General features: G+C 36.9%; 1 protein-coding gene across 10 annotated transcripts in view; it reads left to right on the top strand.

Annotated features, from left to right (window-relative positions):
• Nucleotides 1-13,594, top strand: part of HERC5 (HECT and RLD domain containing E3 ubiquitin protein ligase 5) — a 73,909-nt gene that overhangs the window by 14,848 nt on the left and 45,467 nt on the right. For all 10 annotated transcript variants that reach the window (XM_036876229.2, XM_036876231.2, XM_057502429.1 and 7 more), the window contains 4 exons: nucleotides 6,399-6,458; nucleotides 7,981-8,074; nucleotides 10,701-10,890; nucleotides 12,069-12,223. In XM_036876229.2, the coding sequence (XP_036732124.1) occupies nucleotides 6,399-6,458; nucleotides 7,981-8,074; nucleotides 10,701-10,890; nucleotides 12,069-12,223 (499 nt within the window). The remainder of the gene's footprint in view (nucleotides 1-6,398; nucleotides 6,459-7,980; nucleotides 8,075-10,700; nucleotides 10,891-12,068; nucleotides 12,224-13,594) is intronic.

Consider the following 13,594-nt stretch of genomic DNA (forward strand, 5'->3'; position numbering starts at 1 on the left):
GGGGAGATATGTTCATGAAGAAGTTGTTCATGATCATGTTTATGTCCAAGAGATTTTTGCCTATGTTTTTTTCTAAGAGTTTTATGGTTCCATGATTTACATTCAGGTCTTTGATCCATTTCGAGTTTACTTTTGTGTATGGGGTTAGACTATAATCCAGTTTCATTCTCCTACTTGTAGCTGTCCAGTTTTGCCAACACCAGCTGTTGAAGAGACTGTCATTTCCCCACTGTATGTCCATTGGTAATATTAATTGACCATTTTTGCTTGGGTTTATATCTGGGCTCTCTGTTCTGTTCCACTGGTCTGTTGGTCTGTTCTTGTACCAGTACCAAATTGTCTTGATTACTGTGGCTTTGTAGTAGAGCTTGAAGTTGGGAAGCGAGATCCCCCCTGCTTTATTCTTCCTTCTCAGGATTGCTTTAGCTATTCGGGGTCTATTGTGGTTCCATATGAATTTTAGAACTATTTGTTCCAGTTCATTGAAGAATGCTGTTGGTACTTTGATAGGGATTGCATTGAATCTGTAGATTGCTTTAGGTAGGATGGCCATTTTGACTATATTAATTCTTCCTAGCCAAGAGCATAGGATGTATTTCCATTTATTAGTATCCTCTTTAATTTCTCTTAAGAGATTTTATCTTGTAGTTTTCAGGGTATAGGTCTTTCACTTCCTTGGTTAGGTTTATTCCTAGGTATTTTATTCTTTTTGATGCAATTGTGGATGGAACTGTTTTTCTGATTTCTCTTTCTGCTAGATCATCGTTAGTGTAAAGGAATGCAACAGATTTCTATGTAGTAATTTTCTATCCTGCAGCTTTGCTGAATTCAGATATTAGTTCTAGTAGTTTTGGAGTGGATTCTTTAGGGTTTGTGATATACAATATCATGTCATCTGCAAATAGTGGCAGTTTGACATCTTCCTTACCAATCCCGCTGCCTTGTATTTCTTTGTTTTGTCTGATTGTCGTGGCTAGGACCTCCAGTACTATCTTGAATAGCAGTGGGGAGAGTGGGCATTCCTGCCTTGTTCCTGATCTTAGAGGAAAAGCTTTCAGCTTCTCGCTGTTAAGTATGATGTTGGCTTTGTGTTTGTCATATATGGCCTTTATTATGTTGAGGTACTTGCCCTCTGTACACATTTTGTTGAGAGTTTTTATCATGAATGGATGTTGAATTTTGTCGAATGCTTTTTCAGCATCTATGGAGATGATCATGTGGTTTTTGTCTTTCTTGTTGATGTGGTGGATGATATTGATGGATTTTTTAATGTACCATCCTTATATCCCTGTTATAAATCCCACTTGATCATGGTGTGTGATCCTCTTAATGTATTTTTGAATTAGGTTTGCTAATATTTTGTTGAGTATTTTTGTGTCTATGTTAATCAGGGATATTGGTGTGTAATTTTCTTTTTTTGTGGTGTCTTTGCTTGGTTTTGCTATTAGAGTGATGCTAGCTTCATACAATGAGTTTGGAAGTATTCCCTCCTCTTCTATTTTTTGGAAAACTTTACGGAGAATGGGTATTAGGTCTTCACTAAATGTTTGATAAAATTCTGTGGCGAAGCCATCTGGTTCAGGAGTTTTGTTCTTAGGTAGGTTTTTGACTACCGATTCAATTTCGTTGCTGGTAATTGGTCTGTTTAGATTTTCTGTTTCTTCCTTGGTCCGTCTTGGAAGGTTGTATTTTTCTAGAAAGTTGTCCATTTCTTCTAGGTTATCCAGCTTGTTAGCATATAATTTTTTGTAATAGTCTCTCTTAATTTATATTTCTGTGGTGTCCGTCATGATTTTTCCTGTCCCATTTCTGATTCTGTTTATGTGTGTTGATTCCCTTTTTCTCTTAGTAAGTTTGGCTAGGGGTTTATCTATTTTGTTTATTTTCTCAAAGAACCAGGTCTTGGTTTCATTGATCTTTTTCTATTATTTTATTCTTCTCAATTTTATTTATTTCTTTTCTGATCTTTATTATGTCCCTCCTTATGCTGACTTTGGGCCTCATTTGTTCTTCTTTTTCCAGTTTCAATAATTATGACTTTAGACTATTCATTTTGGATTGTTCTTCCTTCTTTAAATAGGCCTGGATTGCTATATCCTTTCCTCTTAGAACTGCCTTCGCTGTGTTCCACAGAAGTTGGGGCATGGTGCTGTTCTTGTCATTTGTGTCCATATAGTGCTTGATCTCTGTTTTAATTTGGTCATTGATCCATTGATTATTTAGGAGCATGTTGTTAAGCCTCCATGTGTTTGTGAGCCTTTTTGTTTTCTTCGTACAATTTATTTCTAGTTTTATACCTTTATGATCTGAGAAGTTGATTGGTAGAATTTCAGTCTTTTTGAATTTACTGAGGCTCTTTTTGTGGCCTAGTATGTAGTCTATTCTGGAAAATGTTCCATGTGCACTTGAGAAGAATGTGTATCCTGCTGCTTTTGGCTGTAGAGTTCTGTAGATGTCTGTTAGGTCCATCTGATCTAGTGTGTTGTTCAGTGCCTCTGTGTCCTTACTTATTTTCTGTCTGGTGGAGCTGTCCTTTGGAGTGAGTGGTGTGTTGAAGTCTCCTAAAATGACTGCATTGCGTTCTATTTCCTCCTTTAATTGTGTTAGTATTTGTTTCACATATGTAGGTGGTGCTGTGTTGGGTGCATAGATATTTATAATAGTTATATTCTCTTGTTGGACTGACTCTTTTATTTTTATGTAATGTCCTTCTTTATCTCTTGTTACTTTCTTTGTTTTGAAGCCTATTTTGTCTGATATTAGTACTGTAACACCTGCTTTTTTCTCTCTTTTGCATGAAATATCTTCTTCCATCCCTTGACTTTTAGTCTGTGTATGTCTTTGGGTTTGGGATGAGTCTCTTGTAAGCAGCATATAGATGGGTCTTGCTTTTTTATCCATTCTTTTACTCTTTGTGTTTTGATTGGTGCATTCAGTTCATTTACATTTAGGGTGATTATCGATAGATATGTACTTATTGCCATTGCAGGCTTTCAATTCATGGTTACCAAAGGTTCAAGGGTAGCTTCTTTACTATCTAAATGTCTAACTTTAACTCACTCATTACGCTATTATAAATACAGTCTGATGATTCTTTATTTCCCTCTCTTCTTATTCCTCCTCCTCCATTCTTTATATGTTAGGTCTTTTATATTGTGCTCTTTTGTGTTTCCCTTGACTGCTTTTGTGGATAGGTGATTTTATTTTTTGCCTTTAGTTAGTATTTGGTTGGTCTGCTTTCTTTGCTGTGATTTTATTTGCTCTGGTGATATCTATTTAGCGTTAGGAGTGCTTCTATCTAGAGGAGTCCCTTTAAAATACCCTGTAGAGGTGGTTTGTGGGCGGCAAATTCCCTCAACTTTTGCTTCTCTGGAAATTGTTTAATCTCTCCTTCAATTTTAAATGATAATCTTGCTGAATACAGTATTCTTGGTTCAATGCCCTTCTTTTTCATTGTATTAAATATATCATGCCATTCTCTTCTGGCCTGTAAAGTTTCTGTTGAGAAGTATGATAATAGCCTGGTGGGTTTTCCTTTATAGGTGATCTCTTTTCTCTCTCTGACTGCCTTTAATACACTGTTCTTGTCTTTTATCTTTGCTATTTTAATTATTACACGTCTTGGTGTTGTCCTCCTTGGGTGCCTTGTGTTGGAAGATATGTGGGCTTCCATTGTCTGAGAGACTATTTCCTTCTGCAGCTTGTGGGAGTTTTCAGCAATTATTTCTTCAAAGACACTTTCTATCCCTTTTTCTCTCTCTTTTTCTTCTGGTACCCCTATTGTGTGAATATTGTTCTGTTTGGATTGGTCACACAGTTCTCCTACTGTTCGTTCATTCCTAGAGATGCTTTTGTCTCTCTGCCTCAGCTTCTCTGTATTCCTGTTCTCTGATTTCTATTCCATTAATAGTCTCCTGCACCTCATCCAGTCTGCTCTTCTATAGAGTGTTTCATTCTGTAGTCTCTCTCCTGACTTCATTCCTTAGCTCTTGCATATTTATCTGCAGCTCCATCAGCATGGTTATGACTTTTATTTTGAATTATTTTTCAGGAAGATTGGTTATGTCTGTCTTGCCAAGCCCTCTCTTGGGCTATGACTTTTATTTTGAATTATTTTTCAGGTAGATTGCTTATATCTGTCTCACCAGGCCCTCTCTCGGCATTGTTTGAGTGATTTTGGATTGGACCAGTTTCTTCTGCCTTTTCATGGCGATTGAAATGATCGCTGGCAAGAGGTGCGTGTGTCAGCTGGAAGAACAAAGTCCCTTCCTGCTTCTTGGTCACCTTGTCCTCTGCTGCATATGCTGGTTAACTGCACACAGGGAGCAGTCTCTGGGTTAATTCCCTGAGCTGCCATGGACGGGGCGGCCCTCGGTATAGCGTAACGCACTGCCAGGGGTTGCAGGTGCACAACGTGTGTTCTCCTGTGAGAGTGGCGCCCCTTCGTGCCCTCTGGACTTTGCCTGGGCCGCCTCTGCCTGTGCTGCATGATTGTGCACTGGGGGCAGCCTCTGGGTCTGGCCTGGTTAGCTGCGCACTGGGAGAAGACTCTGTGGTTGCTGTGGGCGGGGCTGCTCCCCAGCTGGTCTGCAGCAGTGGTAGATCAGCTGGTTTGCTTGCAGTGCAGGTAGGGGGGAATGAATGACAGGCTGCTTTTCGCCATGAGGGAAGGTCTACCTGCATTGCCACCCAGGGGGTTAGGGTGCCTGAAATTCCTTAAGATTCCCACCTGTTTGGCTGAGTCTGCCAGGACTATTTTGTCCACCTGTTATACCCTTGTCCCTTCAAGACTTTTAAAACTTTTAAAGCGCCTGCTTTTCTTTTGTCCCAGGCGAGCTGGCTGTGGGGACCCACTTGAGTCTGTCTCGGATTTTACTTTTCTGTTTCTCTAATATCCAGTACATTATGCAACGTGTGTCTGTGCTCCCGTTGCAGATTACTAGGGCTGGTTATTTAGCAGTCCTGTGCTTCTACTCTCTCCCCACTCTGATTCTTTCCCTCCCACTGGTGAGCTGGGGTCGGGGGAATGCTCAGGTCCCGCCAGGTCACGGCTTTGTATCTTACTCTTTTTGTGGGAATGCTGAGTTCTTGCAGATGTAGATGTAGCCTGGCTGTTGTACAGTATCTTCTGGTCTCTCTTCTAGGAATAGTTGTATTTGCTGTATTTTCAAAATATGTATGGTTTTGGGAGGAGATTTCTGCTGCCCTACTCACACCGCCATCTTCTACTCTTCAAGCTCAGGAGATTGATTTATAAGGAATTGGTTCATGCAGTTGTAGAGACTGGCAAGTTCAAAGTCTGTAAAGCAGGCAAGCAAGCTGGAGACCTAGGGAAGGGTGGATATTGCAGTTTGAGTGCCAAAGCAGTCTGGAGGCCGCATTCCCTCTTTCCTTGAGGGACCCTTAAGCTTTTTCTCTTAAGGCTTTCAACTGACTGGATGTGGTACCCACATTATGGAGGGTATTCTGCTTTACTCAAAGTCTTCTAAGATAAATGTTAATCTCATCTAAAAAAATACCTTCATAGCAACATCTAAATTGGTGTTTGACCAAATATCTTGGTACCATGGCCTAGCTAAGTTGACATACAAAATTAACCTTCAAATTACACACTTTAAATGTGTGAACTGTTTGGTGTGTAAATTACATCTCAAAGTTGTTTTAGATTAAAAAATAATTAACATTCACAACTAGCATCTAAGCTTTATGAGGGCAGCTTCCCTTCCTACAAGACTCTTTGGGCCTTGATACATTTGCATATATTGTAACTCTCTGAGGAAGAAATACAGTGTCCAGTTTCCAACCCTGTTTGACCTTGGAAGCACCTGTTTTGGGGCTTCACATCTGAACAGTTTGGGCTACCTTGCTCTAAAGGATAAAACCCCTACTGTTTGTAAAGATTACATTCATTTTTACAAACATTTCCTTTCAGCGATATTTTTAGGTATGGCTTTCTAATTCTGGAAAGTCATTTTATAAATTGCAATTGCATTATAATTTGCAAGCATAAGTGATCAAGAACTTTTTGTGCAATTACTTCTGAAATGGAATGGAGCATTACCTCACTCTCTCCCTACTCCCACCTTTTTACTACTTATAATAATGTTTTTTGTTCCTACTTCAGTGGAAAAGAAATAAATAGGTTGGAAAACTGAGTAGGATTAGGAGTGTTTTATATGCCAAAGAAAATGCCCTGGGTCTTTCCTTTATTGCTTTCCAAAGGCTTCTCTGAGTATGTACCTTTTTGTTTTCCATGTTTGCCACTGAAATTTTGAGAGTTAGCAAATGGAGTAGACTTATAGATGCCCAGGGCTATATACAAACAACTTGGAGACTGGGGGAGAATTTGGAGAACAATGCTATGAGTTATTTTAACCACCGTCTTATTTCTAATACAGGGAAATCAGAGAGATATTTTCATCTCCTGCTTGTCTGACTGGAAGTTTTTTAAAGGAAAGGTAATATATATAATAAATTAAAAATTCATTTAAAAAATACTGTACAGCATGTTAACTGTAGTTAATAATTGTATATTTGAAAGTTTGTCAAGAGAGTAACTCTTAAAAGTTCTCAGTACAAAAAAAAATTTATAACCGTGGTGATGAGTGTTAACTAGACTTATGATGGTAATCATTTTGCAGCGTATACATATATTGATTCATTGTGATATACACACCTGAAACTAACACAGTTATAAATAAAAAGAAGGAAAGATTGGGAAGAAAATGGTTTGAGGGTAAAATAATTAGCTCTGTGTTTATCTCTTTAAAAATTACTTTGTAATTTTTTTTAACAAAAGCAATGTATGCTTGCTGTAGAAAATGTCAATAATAGACACAAAACAAAAAGTGGTAAGTCAGCAATACCATTTTTTAAGAGTAATAGCGAGTATTTGTGTATATATCTTTTTTTCTATGTAAGTGTATTCTTTTACAAAACATGGGAGTATTTTGTTTTACACGTAATGTATTTGTCCATTTTCCATTTTAGTCAATTTCCATATTCCATATTTTTCATAACATTTTAATGGCTGCATGGTATTCCATGGAAAGGGCATACCTTAATTTATTTAAACATGCCCTTATTGCAAGATATTAAGGTTTCTCAAACAAACAAAACAAATAAATGCATAGACACAGAACATACTGGTGGCTGCTATAGGGGAGGGGGTAGAGGGATGGGTAAAATAGGTGAAGGGGAAATACTAGTAAGAATGTTTGATATCTTCATCTGGGTGAAGGTTACATGAGTGATATACACATGTCAACATACATCAAGCTGTACACTAAGATTTGTGCATTTTATATGTAACTCAGTTTTAAAAAGATATGTTTCTTTGAATTTTTGAATATTATGAAAGAATGACTTGGCACTTCTCAAATATTTATGTAAATAGAAATTCTATTTTTAGATGGTAAATATATAGTTCTTACAAATAGTGTCTATATTTAAATAATGTATTCAGTAAAAACATAAGTTACGAGTTCAGATGCTTACACATTTCATTAGCAAATTTCTGTCAGAACACTAAAAAATGTGCTGCTCTGAAACTCCTTTTTTGTGGTCTTCAGTTCCAGTTCAAGTAATGGGGGAAGTGGTCATTTTTCCACAAACAGGAAGAACTGTTACCTTTTCTGTGACTTTTTTTTTGTTTTTGGAAAGTATATATTGATTACCCATTTAAGGTAACAGTAAGTCTGAGTTAAAGTCTGAAAGCGTGTTATGTTAATTCAGTGATGAATTCAGTCTTGAGAGTTTGTTTCACTTTAGAAATAATCATGTTTGTCAACTATATTTTTAATTGTATTTGTGTTCAGCCAAATTATAGTTATTGTAAAGTTGAGAAAAAAGAAATTCATTGAAATGAAAAATGCTTTAGAAGAAACTTTTCATCTGGATAATCTATTAAAATACTTATATTTGAAGTGTCCTTTTTTATTTACTTTTCCATCTATTTATAAATTTATCTTCCTACCATAGAATAGCTACAGAAATGATTCCTGTTCATTTGGATTTAAGTAAAGCAAGAAACACCTTCAAGGAGTTAACCCAGAAGGAGTGGATCACTAACACGGTTGTATTCTTCATATTGTTACCTGGAAAAAGAAAATACACTAGAACATTTTTTATAAGAATTCAAAATTGTAAGAGTATTGTGTTTTGAGATTATCTTGAGACTGTAGCATGTCCAAATTAAGTTAAACTCAGATAGCACTCAGAAGTTTGCCCACTTAGGATGCAGTAGGTGGTATAATCACATAGATTACAAATAGTTCATCTATACATGCAATGTGTACATACATACACTCCCTACAGAAGGAATTTTTTCAACTCAGGGCTTTAGGAAGATGACAGAAGGATTTGTTGTGATTGGTAGCACTGGAGTAAGAATACTTTATTTGCAATGCTTTTAAATGTAAGTAAAGAAATGAGAACATTGTTTCTGATACGAACATCCCCCTTACCAAAGATTGCCTGGATTCTTCCTCTCTGTTTTTTAACATTGCACTTTTTTATAGGTTCTAGAATGTTCTTGACCTTTCTGGGATTGTTGCTTCTTTGTCTCAGCACTATTATTACTATCTGTGGGTTTCCTACTTGCAGATGTTCTAAACATGCTTCCTTTGTTAATTTATTACCCAGTTCTGATGTACTGGTAGCTCTAGGAGTGGCACTTCCCCTGTTCTCTCCATCCGTTTCTATCTAGGTCTCACTCTGTTTTTTTTCTCTCCATCACTTCTTTACTTGCTCCCCCATCCTTGATCTTTCCCTCTTTCTCATTCTTTTTCCCTCAGTCTTGCTCTCATCTCTCGCTCCTTCCTCTCAGCTCCCTCACCTGCTGTGTTGCTCTGTCTGCCGTAATTAGCATTCTGTATCTTAGCTGCAGGTTTTCTATCACATGCACTTCTTTTCTCTCAAGGGAAGGTGGAAAGTTTAATTCTGTTCACTTTGGCAAAATCACAGTGCAATGAGGAGTCTCAGGTAAAATGGATCTCTAATTATGCACCTTTATCGAGATGCTGCAGCACTTTCCACTGTAGTGGAAAGATCACCAAAAATAGAAGACCATTTTTGCATCTATGAAGGGAAAGGGTTGGACCAGTTCATCACTAAGGCTAATAATACCTCAGTTGTGCCAGAACAATATTATATAATGTGCAGGCAACTCTAGTCACAGAGCAGTCATCCATTGTTTTAGATGAGATAGTTGGTTTAGACCCCTGTAATGTTTCCATTTTGAGTTTCTGTGATATGCATTCACAGACTTGGCATTCATCCACCTGCTCAGCAAACATTTGAATACTGGCTATGTGTAGGGCACTGTGATGAGCACTCCTGATAAAAAAATGAATGTTATGAACATGGACACGAACATTCAGGAATTAGTGGGGAGACTGGGTGTGTTTTACACTCCACTGTCTTCCTGAATGTGTGGCTTAGAACATAGTGAGTGTATACTAAATATTTTTGGATCAATGAATTCAGTCATTCCTAGGGTAGCACCTGGTCAGCTCTACTTAGAGTACTCAGAATGAGGTACCCAGGGGAAGTAGGCATTGCCCAGGTGCCTGTAGGGGCAGGGGCATTCCTGGCATCGGGAAGGTGTACACTAAGGCACGGTGTGTGGAACCATAGAACTGGCTTGAGAGTATTGGCAGTTCTAAAGGACTGGTTATCAGTTCGGAGGTTTGGGAATGTGCTAATAATGAGAAAAGAGGTTGGAGGAGCATGTGCTATTACGACATATCAAAATAGAGTTGTCGTTTATATGTAACTCCAAAACTGAACCAGTAGGAGGAGCCCAGTATAATGTTTTGATATAAAAATAGTTACAAGAATTTACATGATTAGAGATAAGATATAGCTAGTATCATAACTTAGTGATGAAGAACATGGACTTTGTAGTTAGAAGGATACCAGAGAGATTCTCACTTAGCTGTCTGACCTTGATCAAATTAATTTCTTTGAAGTACACATTGCTTATCTGTGAAGTGGAGTTCACACAATATCATCTGTCTTACAGAAAAACTACAAGGGTTAAATGACCTAATACATGTAAATCACTTAGCACGATAACTGACAAATAAGTACTCCATAAATGCTAACTTATTTTTTAGTGGGTTTTTAAATTATTTCTGTTATCTGAACACACCTAACATAAAAATTCAGGTTTGCATTTGAATTTTTCCTGAACTCTCTCATTCTGAATTGGGGAAATAAAGGTGATTAGAAAGCTAGAAACTAGAGTTTGTGGTGAGACAGGTGATCCTCTGAGGAGCTAATAGGAAACCATGTTGTCTTTTTTTGTTGCAGTTGTTGCTTTTTATTTGTTTTGGGTTCTGACACATTCTTCCTCTTTAAAAAAACTGAGGTGTGATAGTGGAACCAGCGGGTAGAGTGTATTCCTCTGGGAGGGCTGCTTATTAGTTCTCAGTCCATTGTTCATCCAGTGTAACTCTTATACTGATTTTTTGATCTGCTTTCTGCACCTCAACAATTGAAGGGGACAATACTTATAACACGTCTACACCTCAGGAGGCTGGGTGAAGTGGGGTGTAAGCATGGGTTTTAGAAAGACTAAATGATTTTTCCAATATCATAGTAGAATGAAACTCCAGGTTCTGTGCTTTATTACAGCAAGTAGCAACCAGTTCCTGCTGTGTTTTGAGTGTCTTTTCTCTGATCCTTTTTGACCATAGATAACCACGTCTCTCAGGGATAATCTGTTCAAAAATCTTCCGTTTCATTCTCCACACCAAGAAGCTTTAGAAATTTTCTTCCTTCTTCCAGAATGTCCTATGATGCATGATTATAACAACTGGGAGAGCCTAGTGGTTCCGTTTGCAGAGGCTCTTTGTAAAATGAGTGACCATTCGTCAGGCATAATGGGTAAGATTCATGATTTACGTTTGAACATGCTTTACCATCCTCAATAGAAATAATGCCTAGTACAGTTATGGCAAAACTTAGTATAGAATACATTCGTGTTTTTTAGGTCATATTTGCATGTTGTAAAGATGCTGTAGAATTAACTGGTCATCCAAAATAGATTGTTCTAGTACCTTTTTAATGTTCTTGTAATGATTCATGCATGGTTTGGTCATGAGGCCCTTTTCCCCCAGTTTTTCATGATGAAAAATTTCATACACAGAAGTTGAAAAAATAGTACAGTGAACACCCATAGACCCTTTACCTTAGAGTCAGCGATGACTATCATGTGTGCTTCCTCTATGTACTGATTCTATTTTATTTTTGCTGAACAATTTGAAAGTAAGTTGGCACATCATGACATTTTACTCATAATATTTCAGCATTCATCTCCTAAGAATATGGAGTCCTATATTACCATGACGTCATTATCCCACCTAATAAAGTTAGTCACAATTCCACAATATTTTATAATATCTGAACCATATTCAGATTTCTGCACTTCTTCCAAAAAGTATTTTATAGCCTTTTTTTTTTTTTTAAAGAGTCCAGTCAGTTGTCTTGAGTGTCCCACATCTGGATTTGTCCGAATGTTTCCTCCTTTCTCTGTATTTCCAGTCCACTGGAAGTTAGGTCTAGGAGTTTGGTTAGATTTTAACAAGGTTTTTGACCCAAACATCATACTTAGTCTAGGGAAGTTCATTCTTTCTTATGTCTTACTAAATCCAGGTAACATAAGCTAGTTTAAAACTTTTTTTGTTTTTTTTTTTTAGAGTTAAAAACTCATGCTGGGAGTACAAAAAGAGTTGGCACAATCATGAATAATTCTTTATCTCGTTTTGATACAGTGTGCTTATTTCATCTGGACAAAACTGTGGCTAATTTTTTTCTCTTTTTCACAAATTAATTAGATCAAGTTGTGGTTTTCATTACTGTCAAGGAATTTTTTCTAGGACATTAAATTCTAAACTTTTTGTTGTAGCCATATCTACTGAAAAATGTATTAGAAAATGTGTTTTTGTAACTATGATAAGTAAGAAAATAGTCTATACCAGTTTTGAAAGATACCAGTTTTCATCTTTAAGAATCCAAGGGAAATTACATTCTAACATTTATTTAACCAAATTTGTATCCCTCAGAGAAATATTGGGCATCTCTGCAAGAATCTGATCTCAGCCAACTGGTCCAGATGTTTACAAGAGCCATCACTGCTCAAATGCGCTATTGGACTGAAAGTCCAGAGAGTAACTGTCACATTAAAGCTCTCTTAGAAATGTTGAAAAGGCTGCACAGGGTAAGGGTTCTTTTAGAAACCCATGTATCTTTATTTTGCAGTAAAATTGCATTGGTTTCAGTTGGCCTGAATCTTAATGAGATGTTACAAAACATGAAATTTATGTTGCTGTTTTAAAAATTTGCTTTCTTAAGAGTTAAGTCATACATATAAGGGAGTATGTATGGTATCTATGTACAGTTTGAAGAAAAGTAATAAAACAGACACTAGTGTAGCTACTGCTCATGTTAAAAAAAGATTTTCAATACATTAGAAATGCCTGTGTATCTCTCACAGACTGTACCCCACCCCCACCTGGAGGTAGCCTTGATCCTGGATTTTGGGTTAATCATTCCCTTACTTCTCTTTGTTGTTTTACCACTATATATCTCTCTAGACGCTATGTTGTTTAGTTCTGTTTTTGAAATTGTGAATAGAATACATGATTCCTACACAACATTTTGTTGTATGGATTCACCAGATTGATACCTATGACTATTTCATTCATTAGTATGAGTCTACCATATTTATCCATTCCAGTATATGGGTGGTTATATCTGCTGTTTGCAATTCTTACTTTTTTTGTAGGGGGTGGGATTTCTCTGTGAGAAAATACACTGCTATAAATATTTTTGTACATATCTCTAGTGTTCATGTGTCAAGAATTGGTTTTTAGTTTCCAGACCTACTTCTGGAATTGATGGGTTTAGGATATGCATGAGTTCTTTACTGGGAGTGTCAAATGCTCTTCCAAAGTGGTTGGGCCAGTTTAAATCCTCTCCAGGAGATGATAATTCTCTTGCTCTATGTCTGACTTTAATATTTGGAAAGTATTTTTAGTCTGAAGTGGTACCAAATTAGATTTCAGTTGCATTTCCCCGGTTCTAATGCATTTCAGAGCATATTTTCATGTTTATAATGGTAGTACTTGTTTTCTCTTCTATAAAATGTCCTTAATTTTTGCTCAACATAAATGTATTGTTTGACTTTTCTTATTGATGGGAGTTTTTAAAATTTTTATTATCATTACTTTGAAAGCTAGTCTTTTGTCAGTTGTATGTGTTGTGATATATTCTGGTTTGTAGCTCATTTTTTCACTTTATGGTGTTTTTTGATTTACCCACATTCTTCATTTTAAATAGATAAACTTGTCAATCTTTCCTTTGTAATTTTTACTCCTAGTGTCTTGTTTTAAGCTTTTTTTCTATTTTAAACTGTTACCCTAAATCTGGGATCAGCAGGGTTTCTTTGGGGAAAGAACCAGTTAGCTTTGTGAGGCATGTGGTTTCTGTCTCACCTGTGACTATTGTACTGCAATAGTAACATGAAAGCAGCTACAGGCAACACGAAAATGAGTGGGTGTGGCTGCATTCTAATAAGACTTTCTGAAAA

The sequence above is a fragment of the Manis pentadactyla genome, chromosome 5 (genome assembly GCF_030020395.1).
Source record: "Manis pentadactyla isolate mManPen7 chromosome 5, mManPen7.hap1, whole genome shotgun sequence".
Classification (NCBI taxonomy): Eukaryota; Metazoa; Chordata; class Mammalia; order Pholidota; family Manidae; genus Manis; species Manis pentadactyla.